This window comes from Microcaecilia unicolor, chromosome 6 (assembly GCF_901765095.1).
Source record: "Microcaecilia unicolor chromosome 6, aMicUni1.1, whole genome shotgun sequence".
Classification (NCBI taxonomy): domain Eukaryota; kingdom Metazoa; phylum Chordata; class Amphibia; order Gymnophiona; family Siphonopidae; genus Microcaecilia; species Microcaecilia unicolor.
This window is the reverse complement of record NC_044036.1, coordinates 288,339,487-288,361,221: the sequence shown is the minus strand read 5'-3', so window position 1 is coordinate 288,361,221 and position 21,735 is coordinate 288,339,487. Positions and strand designations below refer to the sequence as shown.

Here is a 21,735-nt window from a genome sequence, read left to right as displayed (position 1 = left end):
AATACAGCAGCTAGAAAAGACACTGATCATGTCTGACTACCCCAATTGGCAGAAATATGTTTGTCTCAGCTGAGTAACAACAAACGTTACTCAGGTCCTCCTCCTTTCCTCCTGGAGCTGGTGTGGCTCTATGAGAAGCAGAACCTGAGATAACTTATATGAAAATATAGATCTGTACAAAGTATATATTGGCCTGACAGGACCCTAGTACTAAAAGGGAAATGCTGTTCTCTTGGAAGTATATGATTCAGTGACAAATACACATATCCAGCTTCACCTTTCAGTCCTTAGCTTTGGCGAGTATAATATAAACACTCAAGTTCCAACTTCCGCTGTATTGAGCACAAAATGGAAAAAAAATGAATGTGTTGTACTTTGGCTCCTCAAATCTCTGCAGTTTTGTAAAGGTGCTTAGGGATCTCTCAGAAGACTCCTCTTGTGTTTTTGCAATAGATTACAGAAATAGAATTTAAGATGCCAGATTATTATTTTTTTATAATTTTTTTATAATTACAAAATCCAAAATAATGTAGAGCAGGTGCACAGAGAAATGGAAGAGTGCCAGGGATGAGATGTGAGTTGCTTTTAATTAAAAGAGAGAGGTTGCAAAATAAGGGCAGGGAGATGACATCTTAAGTGCCTTAGGGTGAATGGCTCATCCAGAGCCCACCCTTTTACAGGAGGATTAACCAACCCCCTTTTTTCAGGGCGAGCTATGGCAGACATCAGCTGAGCCTTGCTGCAGGAGAACTGGTGGGTGACTTGTGGGTTGGTCCTGAGCTCTGGGAAGGCCCAGAGCAAGGAGATGATCAGCAGCCTGATTGGGCAAATTATTTTTGAATTTAGCGTGATGGGAATTATCCTCCAATTGGGACAAATCTTCTCGACACAAGGAACGGACCAGCGGGACTAATGAACGGACAGTCCCTCCAAGGATCATGATCCTTCCTTCTCCTCAAAGGCGACTTGCCTACTTCCGCATGTGTCTGCAAGCATGGCTGAAGGCATGACCCAAGAGAACACTTTGGTGGTGAAGATCTCCTTTTTGGCTGGTGACTCCTTCTCTGAGCCCACCCGACTGGACCGGGTAAGGACCTTAGTAGCTGCCGTATTAGCTCTGGAGATCTCTGCCCCCACTGTCCTGTAACATTCTAAGGAAGTGACCCACGCAGTAATAGCAGCTGAATTGGTGTCAGCTTGGCCCGCTAAAAACCCCTGAAAGGCTGTGGTTGCCATTTCTCAAATGGCTAGTGCTGTGGGCTCTCCCTTTTTGCCTGCCCCTGCTGCACTTCTCCATGGTTATGTTTCTTCACCTGCTGCTCTCGCTGCTACAAATTCCGGTTTAATTGCCACATCCAGTTTGGCCTTTGGGGAAGGGGTGGTTCTCGCTCCTCTCTGCCTACATCTGTCCTTCCTAGTACTTTTAGGCAGCAGCATGCTGACAGATCTTTTTCTCATGGCCAGTTTTTCAGCTTTTCTCCCAGGGAAAAGGAAGGCTATTAGTATCCCCCTAGGAGGGATGCTTGGGAGAGGAGGGAGGAAAATTTTGATAAGTATCTGACTCCTGGTGCCGCAGTCACAGTGCTCCCTATCATGCCCCCCCCCCCCTCATGATGGGAGCCACCCAGACCGCATAGGTGTTGAGACAGGTATGAATGAAATTGCCCTGCAGACCTTTGGGAGGACCACGATCCTTGCGGACAGAGATTGGGTGGGCACCCTCGCCTTTCCAGATATACTGCTCCTGCTTCTTCTCCTTCTTTTCAGGAGAACCCCTAATGCTGATGACAGTGACGAGGGATGCTAGCAACCCAGGAGACTTGCAACTCAACTGATGCCAGTCTCTTTACAATCTTGCCTCCAGCTGCTGGTCCTTCTGCTGCAGCTTTTTCCTCATCTTCTGCCTCGGCTGTGGATCTTACAGCTGCTCCAGTTAAGGTTGGGGCTTTGTCTCTAGTGATTAATGAAATGAAATCCAAAAAGTCTGTCTGCTAAATTTAGGAAGGGAAAGGGCAAGAGAAGTAATGCATCTTCCTCCTTTTCTTCTTCCTCCTCTTCTGCTAGCACATCATCCTCTTCTTCTTCAGCTTCCTCTTCTTCCTGTGATGGGTCTGTTGTTTGTAGGTATCTTACGGCTGTTCAGGGAGATAGATGGGGCCCCCCAGCTTTGGTGGCCATGACAGTTTTTGGGAGGCTGTCCCAAAATCTGTGCATAAAAAGATTAAAAAGTGGATGTGCATAGATACTGTTAAATTGATGTAGGGCAGGAGGAAGTCCAAAGCCAAGAAGAAGTCTAAAACTGACTCAGCCACCTCCAAATCTAAAAAGGTTTCCAGAAATGTTGTCAATTGGGTTCGCTCCTTCCTGCGACTCACTAGTGTCTGGGGTCATGAGGACCTGCACAGTATGGCCTCCTACATTATACTGGACAAGTACCAGTATTATGGTGGTTAGTGTTGACTTAATTATGATGAAGAGTTTAGAGATAAAATGGAGGGGAATCTCCATATGTCCTGGGGCAGAGGACATTAACTTGTGGTGTACCGACATGCAAAAATCCTCTGCTTCCACTCCCTTGATGACCATGGCCATTTGAGCCTCAGCTTCAGGTGCTTCTTGAATTTTTTGGTCAGCACAGTCCAAGCAAAGTGCCACAACAGCTGAATCACCGGCCAAACTGTGCTGGTGATTAAATAAGCCTACTTGCCCTTTCACAGACTGTACATTCAAAAAATGTCTGTGCCTCTTGTGGGGTTGGGCATCCAGCTTCAAAATGCATCAAAAAGGCCATCTCGGCCATTTCCGCACCCCAATGATGCCCCTTTTTGTAGGACTCCTACTCCAGTGAGCCTACAAGTCTTGCAGCCCTGGTTACTTCAGTAGCCCAACACGACAGTGGCAAGGGCTTTTCTCAAGGTTTTCTCACCCCTTTTCTGGGTGATGTGATTAACAATGAAGTCTGCAACTCATCTTTCACAGTTAAAACTATTGCTGTTGTCCTTGCCAAGTTCAGTTAGGAGATTGCTCTAGGCCACATCTCTGGCCCATTTGAGTACAGATCCCTTCCAATATTGTGGTTCTCTCCCCTCGCTATTATTCCTAAAAAAGAGCTGGAAAAGTTCCGGCTGTTTCACAGTCTCTCTCACCCTGCTGGCAGTTCCATTAATGATGGGATTCCATATGAATACTGTGTTGTCCATTATGCTTCCTTTGACTCGGACCTGTCCTTGGTTCGCAGATGCGGCCCCGGTGCCTTGATGGCTAAGGTGGATGTTGAGTCAGCCTTTCATCTCCTGCTGGTCCATCCGAGTTCATTCAGTTCTTGGGTATTACTAGAAAATGCAGTGTTAGACTCTTCTGAAGTCCCTGGGAGGAAGGAGGTCCCTGCCAGTAGGTTGGACAGTTGGGACATCCATGAGTGGGAGGATGCCCAGCCCAAGAGGCGTGGTATTGGAATAAGTTGCAGAAATAAAAGGTTTCCCTGTGGAGAGTGACTGCAGGGGTGGAGTTTGAGTTTAATAAAAGAGTCTGGAGTGAGGTGCATGAGGTCATTGGTTACATATATCCCTGCCAGGACCCTTGAGAGTATTGGGGAATCCTGGAGTGCAAGAAATAAATACAGACTGGATTAAGAGTTGCTGATGCCTCAATAAGTGGCAGTGGAGAAGGATACTGAGCTTCAGGTGGATAAGGAGAGTTTAGCCTGCAAGCAGGATTAGGACAGGAGGAGCCTGTCCAGTGCAGAAGTGTAGCCTTGTAAGGTTCACTGCTGGAAGGAGGACAGCCTAAAGGGCCTGTGCCTGAAAGAATCAGATTGGTGTCAAGAATAGCAGAAGCAGCCTTGAGTTTATTCCTATCATGAAAGGATAGGTAAAGGACAGGAGTGTGTGTAAATATGTACAGAGTGGAATCAGTTGGAGAGTGAAGCAGCATGGATAAGCTCATCCCACCTGTGGGTGAATGGAACTGTAAATTTCTAAAGCATTTGATGTGTTCATATGCCAGTTGCAGAAGTTCCAGTAAAGTTGGTTTGCATTTAAACGAAACTACTGGAGTGCCGCATGATTATTGGAAAGGGTGAAAGCAGGTGTCCCCAGACTGAGAGAAAGGATACCCTGACATTCCTGTTATAGTCCCAACACCCCAGATCTCTATTCCAGACCATTGACCCACTCCCAAGCTCGTGGATGATTGACTGTGTCCACATGATTGGTGAGCTAAGTGGAGAATGAATAGAGTAGCAAGAGAAACAAGTTTTCCCTGTGACCCAGGTCGGACCACAGCTTGCCTGAAAGGGGGCAAGACCCGGGTTAGAGTACTTTGACAAATGTATGCCCATGGGATCTTCCATCTCATGTGTGTGTATTTTGAATATTTCAGCACCTTTCTTCATTGGGTGGTCAAATTCTTTGCAGGTTTGCCCTCGATTGTCCACTTCTTGGATGATTTCCTATTTGTTGAACCGGCAGGATCCCCAGATTGTAACTATTTCATAAGGATTTTTTTGGACACGACTAGTGACTTTGGAGTTTCTTTATCGGAAGAAAAAATGGAAGGACCTACCATGGCCTTAACCTCTTTTGGCATTGAGATTGACTCTATCAACATAGTATCCACTAATGAGGTGCCCTTTTGTGTCATTCAATCCCTTATACGCAGTCTCAATTTTGCCTGTAGGGTTATTCCCTTGGGTTGGGCTTTTATCCGTCACCTGTTGGCAGTGACAGCAAAACTTTCTAAGCTGCATTTCTTCGTCCATCTGTCTGCAGGCATAAAAATGACTTGGACATCTGGGAGCATTTCTTGTCTGACTTTAATGGTGTTCAGCCTCTGCAGGGAACAGAGGTTTCTACCGCAGAGCTGGAACTGTTTTTGGATGCAGTGGGTGGGGTTGGTTTTATCCTTTTTTGTCAAGGCTTGTGTTCTGCTGCCCCATGGTTTGATTCAGGGCTGATCAAAAATATTACTTTCTTTGAGCTTTTCTTCATTCTGGTAGCCTGTAAAATATGGCCTGAAAGGCTGCGCAACAAGTGGGTGCTGTTCTGGTATGGAACTTTGAAAATGAACTCAATAGTAACATAGTAGATGACAGCAGATAAAGACCTGTACAGTCCATCCAGTCTGCCCAACAAGATAAACTCATACATATGGTATGTGATACTTCATATGTATACTTGGTCTTGATTTATCCTTGCCATTTTCAAGGCATGGACTATAGAAGTCTGCCCAGCACTGTCCTTGTTCTAAAATTTCTGAAGTTAATGGCAAAGCCCCTGAACAACTCCATCCCTTCCAAATCTATTCAGCCACAATCAAGGCACAGACCTTAGATGTCTGCCCAGCAATGGCCTTGTTCTCCAACTTCTGAGTCTGAAGCTGAATCTGTCTAACCACAATCAGAGAACAGATCGTAGAAGTCTGCCAGTACTGGCTTTGCTTCCCAGTTACTGGTTTTGCTTCCTGGTCTCTGCTAAGCTTCTTTGGGTCTGTTCCTTCTACACAGGATTCGTTTATGTTTATCCCATGATTTTTTGGATTCCGTTACTGTTTTCATCTCCACCACCTCCCGCGGGAGGGCATTCCAGGTATCTACCACCATTTCCGTGAAAAAATACTTCCTGACATTATTCCTGAATCTGCCCCCTTTCAACCTCAATTCATGTCCTCTCATTCTAGCGCCTTCCCGTCTCTGGAAAAGGTTTGTGAATTAATACCTTTCAAATATTCGAACATCTGTATCATATCTTCTCCGAGGACAAGCAGGCTGCTTGTTCTCACGACTGGGTGACGTCCGCGGCAGCCCCCACCAACCGGAAAAAGCTTCGCGGGACGGTCGGCACGCAGGGCACGCCCACCGCGCATGCGCGGCCGTCTTCCCGCCCGTGCGCGACCGCTCCCGCCAGTTCCTTTTTTTCCGCGTCTGGAGAGAGTCGTGCTTTGCCGCTCTCTCTATTCTCAGCCGCCGGAAAGTCGATCGCGTTTACGCGAATCGTTTATAATTTCGTTTCTTTTTCTCTTTGTTTTTGTACACGCCCGGTTTTCTTTTAAAAAAAAAAAAAAAACCTGAGCGTGTGGAGCACGCGCTCCCCTTTTTCCCTCGCTTCTAGCGGGGCCGCCGCGTTGCGGCCTAGTGGCCGCACGGTCGTTTTCCCCTTTTTCGAGGTGTGATTTCCGCCACCATCGACGACTTTGACTTCGCCGACGTGATTTTTCCGTCGATGTCCTCGAAGGTCCCGAGTGGATTTAAAAAGTGTGGTCGGTGCGGCCGGCCGATCTCGCAGACCGACACCCACGCTTGGTGCCTCCAGTGCCTCGGGCCGGAGCACAATCTCAAGTCGTGTCCCCTGTGTCTCGGTCTCCGGAAACGGACTCAGGTTGCGAGGCAAGTTCTACGGGACCGTCTTTTTGGAACTTGCGCCGGCCCCTCGACGTCGACCTCGACGGCATCGGTATCGACGCCCGGTCCTTCGGTACCGGTATCGATGCCCGAGACATCGGCACCGATGGCATCGACCCCAGGAGAACAGGTCCCGTCGGCCCGCCGGTGAGGGTAGAGGTGAGAGGCCGCTTGGGCAGTCGGCCCCGGTCACTCCCTCAGCCCGTGGTCCACGGGACCAAACCCTGTCTGACCCGGTTCCTCGAGACCGAGGGGGATCGTCCTCCTCCTCCTCCTCCATACCTCCCGGCGCCGGTGACGTGCATCGCAAGAAGGATAAGAAGCGTCGTCACCGGTCGCCCTCGGTGCATCCGGACATCGGAGAGGAGGCGACGCCGAAGCGTCCACGTCGAGAGGAGAGGTCCCCGTCGGTTGTGGACGGTACACGATGCGTCAGGGTTCCGGCACCTCGGTGCCGTCTCCTGGCCCCCATCAGCTTCTGGCGCTGACACCCCCTACCGGCCCCACAGCCTTTCCCGGCAGCGGGCATGGACGAGTGCCTCAGAGCCATCCTTCCGGGGATCCTGGAAGGGCTGATGCGCCAGGCTGTGCCGGCGCCGGGGGTGCTTGCGCCCTCGGCGCCGATGTCTGTGGCGCCGGCGAGCTCTAGCCCGGCGCCGGGGCCGTCGACACCGCCGCCGCTTGCGGCGCCGGTCTCGACTGCTACGCAGGTGGAGTCCCCGTCGACGTCGATGGAGGGAGCTCCGTCCCCGCCGGCGCGGGAGTCCACCGCTCGACGACACCGAGACCTCGGTGCCTCGACGTCGAGCCGGGCCCGGTTCAGGACTCAGCTACATGAGCTTATGTCCGATACCGAGGATGAGGCCTCGTGGGGGGAAGAGGAGGCCCTAGATATTTCTCCTCAGAGGAGTCTACGGGCCTTCCCCTCGGACCCCACGCCTTCACCGGAGAGGAAGCTCTCACCTCCTGAGAGTCTCCCTTTGCCTCCTTTGTGCGGGATATGTCTATCAGCATTCCCTTCCCCGTGGTCTCTGTGGAAGAGCCGAGGGCCGAGATGCTCGAGGTCCCTCGACTATCCATCACCACCTAGAGAGTCCTCCACGGTACCGCTGCACAATGTCCTCAAGGAGACACTGCTTCAGAACTGGGTGCGACCGTTAACTAACCCCACCATTCCCAAGAAAGCAGAGTCCCAGTACAGGATCCACTCTGACCCAGAGTTAATGCGGCCCTAACTGCCCCATGACTCGGCGGTCGTGGATTCTGCTCTCAAGAGGGCACCGGAGTTCGAGGGATACCGCCTCGGCGCCCCCGGGGCGGGAGTCTCGCACTCTGGACCTTGTTTGGGAGGAAGGCCTACCAATCCTCCATGCTCATGACCCGCATCCAGTCATACCTGCTCTATATGAGCATCCAATGCGGGACCAATGTGCAGCAACTGGCGGACCTGGTCGATAAGCTCCCGCCGGAGCAGTCCAGGCCTTATCAGGAGGTGGTCAGGCAGCTGAAGGCGGTGCAGAAAGTTCCTGTCCAGGGGTATCTATGACACTGTGACGTGGCATTCTCGTGCTGTGCGGCCCAAGGTATAGTGCATGCGCAGGCTCTCATGCTGCGTGCTCTGACCTGACAACCGCACCCAGCAGAGACTGGCCGACGTCCCTTGCCGGGGGGATAACATTTTTGGTGAGAGGTCGAGCAGCGGTGGACCAACTGCATCAGCGGGAAAACCGCCCTCGACAAGCTCTCCCACCGGGGCGCCTTCAGCACCCACCTCAGCGGGTGGACGTTTTTCCCGGGCCGGCAGGCTGCACCCTATTCTTTTGCAAAGCGTAGTACAACCAGCCGGCCCGATAGGCCTCGTCAGGCACAGGGACAGACCCAGCGCGCTCGTTCTCGTTCAACAGCGTGCGCCTAAGCAGCCCCTGCGCCTCCACCAGCAAAAGCCGGGACGGGCTTTGGGGACTGGATCCACGGAACATAGCCGCCCTCAAAGTGTCCGTACCGGACGACTCTGCCCGGTCGGGGGGAGGTTAAAATTTTTTCACAAAGGTGGCCTCTCATAACCTCCGACCAGTGGGTTCTCCAAATAGTGCGGTGCGGATACGCCCTGAATTTGGCCTCCCTGCCACCAAATTGTCCTCCGGGAGCTCAATCTTTCAGCTCCCATCACAAGCAGGTACTTGCAGAGGAACTCTCCGCCCTTCTCAGCGCCCAATGCGGTCGAGCCCGTACCACCCGGGCAGGAAGGGCAGGGATTCTATTCCAGGTACTTCCTTGTGGAAAAGAAAACAGGGGGGATGCGTCCCATCCTAGACCTGAGAGGCCTGAACAAATTCCTGGTCAAAGAAAAGTTCAGGATGCTTTCCTTGGGCACCCTTCTGCCAATGATTCAGAAAAACGATTGGCTATGTTCCCTGGATTTAAAGGACGCATACACTCACATCCCGATACTGCCAGCTCACAGACAGTATCTCAGATTCCGCCTGGGCGCACGGCACTTTCAGTATTGTGTGCTGCCCTTGGGCTCGCCTCTGCCCACGAGTGTTTACAAAGTGCCTCATGGTGGTAGCGGCCTACCTACGCAAGCTGGGAGTGCACGTGTTCCCATATCTCGACGATTGGCTGGTCAAGAACACCTCGGAGGCGGGAGCCCTCCGGTCTATGCAGTGCACTACTCGTCTTCTGGAGCTGCTGGGGTTTGTGATAAATTACCCAAAGTCCCATCTCCAGCCAACACAGTCTCTGGAATTCATAGGAGCTCTGCTGAATGCCCAGACGACTCAGGCCTACCTTCCCGAGGCGAGGGCCACCAATCTCCTGGCCCTGGCCTCGCAGACCAGAGCGTCCCAGCAGGTCACAGCTCGGCAGATGTTGAGACTTCTGGGTCATATGGCCTCCACAGTTCATGTGACTCCCATGGCTCGTCTTCACATGAGATCTGCTCAATGGACCCTAGCTTCCCAGTGGTTCCAAGCCACCGGGAATCTAGAAGATGTCATCCGCCTCTCCACCAGTTGCCGCACTTCACTGCTCTGATGGACCATTCGGACCAATTGACCCTGGGACGTCATTCCAAATTCCGCAGCCCACGAAAGTGCTGACGACGGATGCATCTCGCCTGGGGTGGGGAGCTCATGTTGATGGGCTTCACACCCAGGGTCTGTGGTCCCTCCAGGAAAAGGATCTGCAGATCAACCTCCTGGAGCTCCGAGCGATCTGGAACGCACTGAAGGCTTTCAGAGATCGGCTGTCCTACCAAATTATCCAAATTCGGACAGACAATCAGGTTGCAATGTATTACGTCAACAAGCAGGGGGGCACCGGATCTCGCCCCCTGTGTCAGGAAGCCGTCGGGATGTGGCGTTGGGCGTGCCGGTTCGGCATGCTTCTCCAAGCCACGTACCTGGCAGGCGTAAACAACAGTCTGGCCGACAGACTGAGCAGAGTCATGCAACCGCACGAGTGGTCGCTCCATTCCAGAGTGGTACGCAAGATCTTCCGAGAGTGGGGCACCCCCTCGGTGGACCTTTTCGCCTCTCGGACCAACCACAAGCTGCCTCTGTTCTGTTCCAGACTTCAGACACACGGCAGGCTAGCGTCAGATGCCTTTCTCCTTCATTGGGGGACCGGCCTCCTGTATGCTTATCCTCCCATACCCTTTGGTGGGGAAGACCTTACTGAAGCTCAAGCAAGACCGCGGCACCATGATTCTGATCGCGCCCTTTTGGCCTCGTCAGATCTGGTTTCCTCTTCTTCTGGAGTTGTCCTCCGAAGAACCGTGGAGATTGGAGTGTTTTCCGACTCTCATCTCGCAGAACGACGGAGCGTTGCTGCACCCCAACCTTCAATCCCTGGCTCTCACGGCCTGGATGTTGAGGGCTTAGACTTCGCTGCGTTGGGTCTGTCTGAGGGTGTCTCCCGTGTCTTGCTTGCCTCTAGGAAGGATTCCACTAAAAAGAGTTACTTTTTCAAGTGGAGGAGGTTTGTCATTTGGTGTGAGAGCAAGGCCCTAGAACCTCGTTCTTGTCCTGCACAGAACCTGCTTGAATACCTTCTGCACTTATCAGAGTCTGGTCTCAAGACCAACTCAGTAAGGAATCACCTTAGTGCGATTAGTGCTTACCATTATCGTGTAGAAGGTAAAGCCATCTCTGGAGAGCCCTTAGTAGTTCGATTCATGAGAGGCTTGCTCTTGTCAAAGCCCCCTATCAAGCCTCCCACAGTGTCATGGGATCTCAACGTCGTCCTCACCCAGCTGATGAAACCTCCTTTTGAGCCACTGAATACCTGCCATCTGAAGTACTTGACCTGGAAGGTCATTTTCTTGGTGGCAGTTACTTCAGCTCGTAGGGTCAGTGAGCTTCAAGCCCTAGTAGCTCACGCTCCATATACCAAATTTCATCGTAACAGAGTAGTGCTCCGCCACCCACCCAAAGTTCCTGCCGAAGGTGGTGTCGGAGTTCCATCTTAACCAGTCAATTGTCTTGCCAACATTCTTCCCCAGGCCGCATACCCGCCCTGCTGAACATCAGTTGCACACATTGGACTGCAAGAGAGCATTGGCCTTCTACTTGGAGCGGACACAGCCCTACAGACAGTCCGCCCAATTGTTTATTTCTTTCAACCCTAACAGGCTAGGGGTCGCTGTCGGAAACGCACCATCTCCAATTGGCTAGCAGATTGCATTTCCTTCACTTACGCCCAGGCTGGGCTGGCTCTTGAGGGTCATGTCACGGCTCATAGTGTTAGAGCCATGGCAGCGTCGGTGGCCCACTTGAAGTCAGCCACTATTGAAGAGATTGCAAGGCCTGCGACGTGGTCATCTGTCCACACATTCACATCACATTACTGCCTCCAGCAGGATAACCCGACGCTACAGTCGGTTCGGGCAGTCGGTGCTGCAGAATCTGTTTGGGGTGTAAATCCAAACTCCACCCTCCAGGACCCCGAATTTATTCTGGTCAGGCTGCACTCTCAGTTAGTTGTTCTTCGTAGGTCAATTTTCTGTTGTACCCTCGCCGTTGCGAGGTTCAATTGACCTGGGTTCTTGTTTTGAGTGAGCCTGAGAGCTAGGGATACCCGAGTCGTGAGAACAAGCAGCCTGCTTGTCCTCGGAGAAAGTGAATGATACATACCTGTAGCAGGTGTTCTCCGAGGACAGCAGGCTGATTGTTCTCACCTTCCCTCCCTCCTCCCCTTTGGAGTTGTGTGTTTCATCTTTTTTGCTAGTCATTCAACTGGCGGGAGCGGTCGCGCACGGGCGGGAAGACGGCCGCGCATGCGCGGTGGGCGTGCCCTGCGTGCCGACCGTCCCGCGAAGCTTTTTCCGGTTGGTGGGGGCTGCCGCGGACGTCACCCAGTCGTGAGAACAATCAGCCTGCTGTCCTCGGAGAACACCTGCTACAGGTATGTATCATTCACTACCTCTGTTTCTCCTTTCCTTCAGGGTATACATGTTCAGGTCAGTAAGTATCCCCTTGTATGAACTACAAAGCAAATCCCATACCATTTTCATCGCTTTCTCTGAACCACTTCAAGTCTTTTTTTCATCTTTAATAAAATACGGCCTCAAAAACTGAACACAATACTCTTAAGTGTGGCCTCACCAACGATTTGTAGAGGGACATCAACACCTTCTTTCCTCTACTGGTTATACCCCTCTCTATGCAGCCCAGCATCCTTCTTGCGTCAGCCACTTCCTTGTCACCTTGTTTCATCACCTTCAGATTCTCAGACACCATCACCCCCCTCTCCTGAGCCAAGCGTACCAATCTTATTTCTGCACCCCCAAATGCATCACTTTGCACTTCTTGCATTACATTTTAACTGCCAGACGCTTGACCATTCTTCTAACGTTTGCAGATCCCTCCTCATGGTTTCTACTCCCCTCCAGTGTATCCACTCTATTGGCTGTCTTCGGGTCATCTGCAAAAAGGCAAACTTTTCCTTCTAATCCTTCAGCAATGTCTCTAACAAATATATTAAACAGAATCAGACCCATTACTGACAACTGAGGCATTCCACTTCTCACCTTCTTTTCCTCCAAGTGGATTCCATTTACCACCACCCTCTACCGCCTGTCAAGTCAACCAGTTTCCAATCCAGTTCACCACTTTGGGTCCTAAGTTCAGCCCACTTATCTTATTCATGAGTCTTCTGTGAGGGACCATATCAAAAGCTTTGCTGAAATCCAAGTAGATTACATCTAGAGTGCGTTCTTCATCCAGTTCTTTGATCATCCAGTCAAAGAAGTCAATAAAATTTGTTTGGCAGGATTTTCCTTTGTAAACCATCTTGCCTTAGATCCTGTAATCCGCAGGCTTCTAGGAAGTTAACATCTTTTCCTTCAGCAGCGATTCCATTATTTTCCTACCACCAATGTGAGGCTTACTGTCCTGTACTTTCCCACTTCTTCCCTGTCTCCACTTTTGTGAAGAGGACCACATCAGCTCATTTCCAGTCCCGGAGAACTTCTCCCATCTCTAAAGATCTATTAAATAAATCCTTAAGAGGTCCATCCAGGACTTCTCTGAGCTCCCTAAATATCCTGGGATGTATCCCATCTGCCCCATAGCTTTGTCCACTTTCATTTTCTCAAATTGTTTATAAATGCTTTCTTTTGTGAACGGTACAACACTCCATTTCCAGATACTTCCTCAGCAGATAACCGTGGTCCTTCTCCAGGATTTTCTTCTGTGAACACAGAGGAGAAGTATTTGTTTAGCATGTTTGCTTTATCCTCATTACTCTCCACATAGTCATTCTCACCATCTTTCAGTCTATGAAGTCCATTTCTATCTTTTCTCCTTTCCCCAATATTCTCTCTGACCTCGTGTGCAACTTTCTTAAATAGTCACCTTATTTTCTAACTCTTCTTGCTCTCTTACCTATCAATGTGTTCCATCTTTGCTTTACCCTTCACTATCAATTAAAATGTTCTATTATGTATTGTGTTGACATTGTAAGTAGTATACTTTATATTGTTATTTGAATATTTTTACTGCTGTAACTGCCTATTGCTCATGTTTGGTCTATTCTTACTGTACACCACCTTGAGTGAATTCCTTCAAAAAAGTGGTAAATAAATCCTAATAAAATAAATAAATATCTGGAAAAGGTCTTGTCACCTCTCTTAACATCTTTAGCCATTTTTTTCCACCTGTACTTTTGCTAGCTGTATTTCCTTCGCTTCATTGAGTTTAATCCAATAATCTTGTCTGTAATCCTCTTGTTGCGTTCTTCAGTTTTTCTTGAATGAAGCCTCTTTTGCCCTTATTCTTTCAGCCAGTTGTTTGGAGAACCAATAGGCTTTCCTCTTTCTCTTGTTTTTGTTTACTTTCCTTGCGTAAAGATTAGTTGCCATATTTATAGCATTGGTGTGACAACCGTGGGGTGGTTGAGGTGATTAGCAAGCAGATTGCTCACTGTTTGAAGGTGTTATAGCTTATCAGCATTTCTTTCAGGGGTCATCATGTTTCTGGTTGCAGAATCTAATTGTTGGATTACTTGTCTCGTTCCAGCTATCCCGTTTCCCGCTCATTATTCCCTGGGCGGACATCAAGGGAACTCCAATGCCTGTGCACTTTGGGGCATAGGAGGAGAGCTGTCTGGTTGATGCTGAAGAACTTTGTGGCTCAGTCCATTTGGAAGGCTTATTTTTCTGGTTTTTCTAGGGCTGATTCCTTTTTGTGCCTTCGTGCAGCTGGCGCTCGCAAGTCTCTGGATGCTGGGCTGGCACAGTATATTTTGTATTCTAAATCCCTGGGTTTTTCCAAAGGTGTGGTGGTCAACACTTAGTAGGTTTTGCCTTTTTACTGAAAGCTGTTGACTTGAGAAGTCCTGCTACTAGCTTTCTTGTACAGCAGATGTTTAAGGCCTGGGATAGAGTTGCACCGCTGCTTCCTGTCTCACGCTCGCCAGTTACCCACAACATCCTAGTGGCCTTGTGGCATGCTTTACGCTCTGTTGTCTTTTCTTCCTTTGAGGTCTTTCTTTTTCTAGCTTGTCCTTCTTTGCTACTGTACTGGTTGGGCACATTGGTTCCCTGTACTGTCCAGGCGAGAGGGGGCGTCCCATTGAAACATGTTCAGCTTTGCCGACCTGGTTACTATAGCCAGGTATAAAATGGATCAGTTTGGCAAAAGCCAGATTTCAGTTCTTCACCACAGTGCCAGTCGTACAATCTGTTCTCATTTAATATTTTTGAGTATCTGGGTCGCAGACCCCAATGTTTCTTTTTCTCCACAAGGATGGTTTGCCTCTAATGAGATATCAATTTGCTGTTGTTCTTAGACGAGTTGTTCAACACTTGGACCTTGATACCTTCTGTTTCACCCCCACCCTTCACCACTCCTTTCATAGTGGTGTGGCAACCAATTTAGAAGTGGCGGGCTTGGGCGAGGAGGTTATCAGGCACATTGGTAGATGGAGCTCTGGTGCCTTCAAGGTGTATGCTAGACAACAGAAATGAGCTTTTTTTGGCAACTTTCCTTTCTTTGGGTCTGGTTAATTGTCTTCTTTCTGCTTGCTTCCACCTTTCTTTTCCTTGTTCCAGGTGCTGCTGCTAACCCTTATTCAATATGGATTCTGAGGTTTTCCTTCATCCATTGGGCAGCTTGCAGAGCAGCAAAACAGCCTTTCAGACTGCACCTGGGATTAGCTTCTCGTGGTGCATGCTTTTCATAGTGGGGTAACCGGGAAATGCACTGATAGGACCTGGTCCCCTTACTGTGATGTTTCAAAAGAGAAGGAAAGTTTCCCGATCTTCTTTTACTTCACCTTGGCAGGAATGATATGTCTAACTTTCTCCGAGGACAAGCAGGCTGCTTGTTCTCACTGATGGGTGACGTCCACGGCAGCCCCTCCAATCGGAATCTTCACTAGCAAAGCCTTTGCTAGCCCTCGCGGCCGATGCGCACCGCGCAGGCGCGGCCGTCTTCCCGCCCGAAACCGGCTCGTGCCGGCCAGTCTTCTTTTGTCGTGCTCGTACGGTCTGTTTACGCCGTTCGCGCCCGAAAGTCGACCTCGCGCGTCTCTTTTGACTTTTCGCTACGAAAAAAAAAAAAGGGATTTCGGAAGAAGACCTTTTCGGTCTTTTTCCCTTTCCTCTATTTTCAGTTTTGCCCCGTTAAGTTTCTTTTCGTCTTCGGGGTAGGCCCTTTTGAGACCTCGGGTCAAATTTTTTTTCCCCCTCTTTTTGGTGCCTACCGCAATTACGAATTTTGATTTCGCAGGCGTGATTTTCCGCCCATGTCATCGAAGTCTCCCAGCGGCTCAGAAGTGCACCCAGTGCGCCCGGGTAATCTCGCTCACTGACAGGACAGCGTCGTGTCTTCAGTGTCTGGGGGCTGGGCACCACCCGCAGGCCTGTAGTCTGTGCGCCTTTTACAAAGTGGACTCAGGTAGCGAGATTGGCCCAGTGGACGTTTTGTTCTCGGGCCTCTTCGTCGGCATCGGCACCGGGAGTATCGGTGCATCGACGTCGTCAGCGTCCAGACCTCCGTCCTCAGCGTCCAGACCTCCGTCCTCGGCCGCGATTGCATCGAGTGCTCGAGGCATCGACCCTCTGCATCGGGGCTGAGACATCGGAAGTGGTACCGGGACCTCCACTTCTGCTGATGTCGTCGGACGGTGGTGCTTCGACTGAGTGCAGGTGAGGGCTGTCCATTCCCCTGCTGGTGGCGGTGGGGCTTCGGGTGGGTCTCCCCCTACCCTGGGGGCTCCTGCGGTACAGCCCCCCCGAGACCGACCTTCTTCGGCCTCGGCCCCGAGGAAGCGATGGCTGGATTCTACGTCCTCCTACGTCGGTGCCGGGGAAGCTCCGGTGACATGCTTCGCAAAAAGTTGAAGAAGCATCGACACTGGTCCCCTTCCCGTATCGGCACCGAGAGCTCTGGGTCGCCGAGGGAGTTGGCACCCAGCAGGCATCGGCACCGAGAGGACCGCTCACCCTCTGTTCAAGAGGTGTCGATGCGCTCCACTATGGACAGCCCGGAACAGCCTCCACGCCCGGAACAGACTCTGACATCGACACCTGCATCGGCTTCCATGTCTTTCTCCACAGCCGCTCTGCACGAGAGTCTCCGGGCGTTCTCCCCAGAGATTCTGGGAGAGCTGTTGCGCCCTTCCCCTCCGGTACCGGGGGTGCTTGCGCCAACCGGTACCGTTGAGTGAGGCGCCGGCTGCCCCTTGCTCGGAATGAGGTCTCCGACATCGGTGCCGCTTGCGGGTACCGACTGCGGTCGCCTTCCCAGGAAGGCTCCCCGACGACGTCGACGGAGGGGAGCTTCGCCGGTGCGGGCGAGGGAGTCCTACCTCTCGACGTTTCACACCGTGGCTGTGGTTCCACGGAGTTGAGCCGGGCAACGGCTTCAGACACAGGTCCGTGAACTTGTGTCTGATACCGATGGTGAGGCCTCGTGGGAGGAGGAGGAGGACATCAGATATTTCTCTGACGAGGAGTCTGATGGCCTGCCTTCTGATCCACTCCCTCCCCTGAAAGGCAGCTTTCTCCTCCGAGAGTCTGTCTTTTGCGGCCTTTGTCCGGGAGATGTCTACGGCCATCCCCTTCCCGGTGGTTGTGGAGGACGAGCCCAGGGCTGAAATGTTTGAGCTCCTGGGACTATCCTTCTCCACCTAAGGAAGCGTCCACAGTACCCATGCATCATGTCCTCAAAAAGACATTGCTGGCGAACTGGACCAAGCCATTAAGTAATCCCCACATTCCCAAGAAGATCGAGTCCAGTACCGGATCCATGTGGACCCAGAGCTGATGCGCACCTCAGTTGCCTCACGACTCTGGAGTTGTGGATTTGGCCCTAAAGAAGGCTAAGAGTTCTAGGGAGCATGCTTCGGCGCCCCCGGGCAAGGACTCTAGAACCTTAGACTCCTTTGGGAGGAAGGCCTACCATTCTTCTTTATGCTCGTGGCCAAAATCCAGTCTTACCAGCTCTACACGAGCATACACATGCGGAACAATGTGCGGCAGTTGGCGGGCTTGGTGGACAAGCTCCCCCCTGAGCAATGCCAAGCCTTTTCAGGAGGTGGTCAGGCAGCTGAAGGCGTGCAGAAAATTCCTGGCCAGAGGGGTGTATGACACCTTTGATGTTGCATCCAGGGCCGCTGCTCAAGGTGTGGTGATGCGCAGACTCTCATGGCTGCGTGCCTCCGACCTGGAGAATAGGATCCAGCAGCGGATTGCGGACTCGCCTTGCCGTGCGGATAATATTTTTGGAGAGAAAGTCGAACAGGTGGTAGAACAGCTCCACCAGCGGGATACCGCTTTCGACAAGTTCTCCCGCCGGCAGCCTTCAGCTTCTACCTCTACAGGTAGACGATTTTTGGGGGGAAGGAAGACTGTTCCCTACTCTTCTGGTAAGCGTAGGTACAATCCTCCTTCTCGACAGCCTGCGGCCCAGGCTAAGCCCCAGCGCGCGCGCTCTCGTCAGCAGCGTGCGCCTCAGCAAGGCCCCTTGGCTCCCCAGCAAAAGCAAGGGACGAGCTTTTGACTGGCTCCAGCAGAGCATAGCCGACATCCAAGTGTCAGTGCCGGGCGACCTGCTGGTCGGAGGGAGGTTGAAAGTTTTTCACCAAAGGTGGCCTCTCATAACCTCCGATCAGTGGGTTCTCCAAATAGTCCGGCAAGGATACACCCTCAATTTGGCCTCCAAACCTCCAAATTGTCCACCGGGAGCTCAGTCTTACAGCTTCCAACACAAGCAGGTACTTGCAGAGGAACTCTCCGCCCTTCTCAGCGCCAATGCGGTCGAGCCCGTGCCATCCGGGCAGGAAGGGCTGGGATTCTATTCCAGGTACTTCCTTGTGGAAAAGAAAACAGGGGGATGCGTCCCATCCTAGACCTAAGGGCCCTGAACAAATATCTGGTCAAAGAAAAGTTCAGGATGCTTTCCCTTGGGCACCCTTCTCCCCATGATTCAGGAAAACGATTGGCTATGCTCTCTGGACTTGAAGGACGCCTACACACACATCCCGATACTGCCAGCTCACAGACAGTATCTGCGATTTCAGCTGGGCACACGTCACTTCCAGTACTGTGTGCTACCCTTTCAGGCTCGCCTCTGCGCCCAGAGTGTTCACGAAGTGCTTGGCTGTAGTAGCGGTGGCACTTCGCAGGCTGGGGGTACACGTGTTCCATATCTCGACGATTGGCTGGTGAAGAACACGTCCGAGGCAGGAGCTCTACAAGTCCATGCAGATGACTATTCGCCTCTGGAGCTACTGGGGTTTGTGATAAATTATCCAAAGTCCCATCATTCTCCCAGTGCAGAAACTCGAATCATAGGAGCTCTGCTGGATTCTCGGACGGCTCGTGCCTATCTCCCAGAGGCGAGAGCCAATAACTTGTTGTCCCTCGTCTCGCGGGTGCGAGCGTCTCAGCAGATCACAGCTCGGCAGATGTTGAGATTGCTGGGCCACATGGCCTCCACAGTTCATGTGACTCCCATGGCCCGCCTTCACATGAGATCTGCTCAATGGACCCTAGCTTCCCAGTGGTTTCAGGCTGCTGGGGATCTAGAAGACGTGATCCACCTGTCCACGAGTTTTCTCAAATCCCTGTATTGGTGGACGATTTGGTCCAACTTGACTCTGGGACGTCCTTTCCAAATTCCTCAGCCACAAAAAGTGCTGACTACGGATGCGTCTCTCTGGGGTGGGGAGCTCATGTCGATGGGCTTCACACCCAAGGAAGCTGGTCCCTCCAGGAACGCGATCTGCAGATCATATCCTGGAGTTGCGAGCGGTCTGGGACGCTCTGAAGGCTTTCAGAGATCGGCTGTCCCACCAAATTATCCAAATTCAGACAGACAACCAGGTTGCCATGTATTACATCAACAAGCAGGGGGGCACCGGATCTCGCCCCCTGTGTCAGGAAGCCGTCAGCATGTGGCTCTGGGCTCGCCGTCACGGCATGGTGCTCCAAGCCACATATCTGGCAGGCGTAAACAACATTCTGGCCGACAGGTTGAGCAGGATTATGCAACCTCACGAGTGGTCGCTCAATTCCCGTGTAGTGCGACAGATCTTCCAGGTGTGGGGCACCCCTTGGTAGATCTCTTCGCATCTCGAGCCAACCGCAAAGTCCCTCAGTTCTGTTCCAGGCTTCAGGCCCACGGCAGACTGGCATCGGATGCCTTCCTCCTGGACTGGGGGGAGGGTCTGCTGTATGCTTATCCTCCCATACCTCTGGTGGGGAAGACTTTGTTGAAACTCAAGCAAGCAAGACCGAGGCACCATGATTCTGATTGCTCCTTTTTGGCCGCGTCAGATCTGGTTCCCTCTTCTTCTGGAGTTGTCCTTCGAAGAACCGTGGAGATTGGAGTGTTTTCCGACCCTCATCACACAGGACAAAGGGGCGCTTCTGCATCCCAACCTCCAGTCTCTGGCTCTCATGGCCTGGATGTTGAGAGCGTAGACTTTGCCTCTTTGGGTCTGTCAGAGGGTGTCTCCCGCATCTTGCTTGCTTCCAGGAAAGATTCCACTAAGAGGAGTTACTTCTTTCTATGGAGGAGGTTTGCCGTCTGGTGTGACAGCAAGGCCCTAGATCCTCGCTCTTGTCCTACACAGACCCTGCTTGAATACCTTCTGCACTTGTCTGAGTCTGGTCTCAAGACCAACTCTGTAAGGGTTCACCTTAGCGCAATCAGTGCATACCATTACCGTGTGGAAGGTAAGCCGATCTCAGGACAGCCTTTAGTTGTTCGCTTCATGAGGTTTGCTTTTGTCAAAGCCCCCCGTCAAACCTCCTACAGTGTCATGGGATCTCAATGTCGTTCTCACCCAGCTGATGAAACCTCCTTTTGAGCCACTGAACTCCTGCCATCTGAAGTACTTGACCTGGAAGGTCATTTTCTTGGTGGCAGTTACTTCAGCTCGTAGAGTCAGTGAGCTTCAGGCCCTGGTAGCCCAGGCCCCTTACACCAAATTTCATCATAACAGAGTAGTCCTCCGCACTCACCCTAAGTTCTTGCCAAAGGTTGTGTCGGAGTTCCATCTGAACCAGTCTATTGTCTTGCCAACATTCTTTCCCCGTCCTCATTCCTGCCCTGCTGAACGTCAGCTGCACACATTGGACTGCAAGAGAGCATTGGCCTTCTATCTGGAGCGGACACAGCCCAACAGACAGTCCGCCCAATTGTTTGTTTCTTTTGATCCCAACAGGAGGGGAGTGGCTGTGGGAAACGCACCATATCCAATTGGCTAGCAGATTGCATTTCCTTCACTTACGCCCAGGCTGGGCTGGCTCTTGAGGGTCATGTCACAGCTCATATGTTAGAGCCATGGCAGCATCGGTAGCCCACTTGAAGTCAGCCACTATTGAAGAGATTTGCAAAGCTGCGACGTGGTCATCTGTCCACACATTCACATCTCATTACTGCCTGCAGCAGGATACCCGACGCGATAGTCGGTTCGGGCAGTCAGTGCTTCAGAATCTGTTCGGGGTTTAGAATCCAACTCCACCCCCCTAGGCCCATGTTTATTCTGTTCCAGGCTGCACTCTCAGTTAGTTGGATAAATTGTTAGGTCAATCTCAGTTATGTCCTCGCCGTTGCGAGGCCCAATTGACCATGGTTGTTGTTTTGAGTGAGCCTGGGGGCTAGGGATACCCCATCAGTGAGAACAAGCAGCCTGCTTGTCCTCGGAGAAAGCGAATGCTACATACCTGTAGAAGGTATTCTCCGAGGACAGCAGGCTGATTGTTCTCACAAACCCGCCCGCCTCCCCTTTGGAGTTGTGTCTTTCCTTGCTTTGTTTTGCTACATATGGGACTGACAAACACGAGCCGGTTCGGGCGGGAAGACGGCCGCGCATGCGCGGTGCGCATCAGCGCGCGAGGACTAGCAAAGGACTTTGCTAGAAAAGTGTTCCGATTGGAGGGGGCTGCCATGGACGTCACCCATCAGTGAGAACAATCAGCCTGCTGTCCTCGGAGAATACCTTCTACAGGTACGTAGCATTCGCTTTCTAAGTGCATTGAAAATAAATATCAAGTGCAGTATAATAAATAATTCTATAAGGAGCCAGTATATTTAAGCAGCAAGTACATGCATAAATGCTAATATTCTAGTCATTTATGAGTGTATGTGAACACATACACTCAAATGACAATAATCCAGCTAATTCTGCAAATATGCACCTATCTTTGATGGCACGTACTTTGCAGGTGGGCACTCACATCGTGGAGCATATTCTTAGTCATGTAAATTATAATCTTCTATAATTTATGTGTGTATCTCCCCAATCTAGGTGTGAGCAATTACACCAGCTCTATGGCTGGCTTTCAGGCTCATTTTCTAAAGAGAAGGACGCCCATCTTTCGA

General features: G+C 51.3%; 1 protein-coding gene across 1 annotated transcript in view; it reads left to right on the top strand.

Moving 5' to 3' along the window:
* Positions 1 to 994: 994 nt before the first annotated feature.
* Positions 995 to 21,735, top strand: part of CFAP77 (cilia and flagella associated protein 77) — a 142,743-nt gene continuing 122,002 nt past the window's right edge. Inside the window, exon 1 of the mRNA XM_030206833.1 lies at positions 995 to 1,087. Coding sequence (XP_030062693.1) covers positions 995 to 1,087 — 93 coding nt within the window. The remainder of the gene's footprint in view (positions 1,088 to 21,735) is intronic.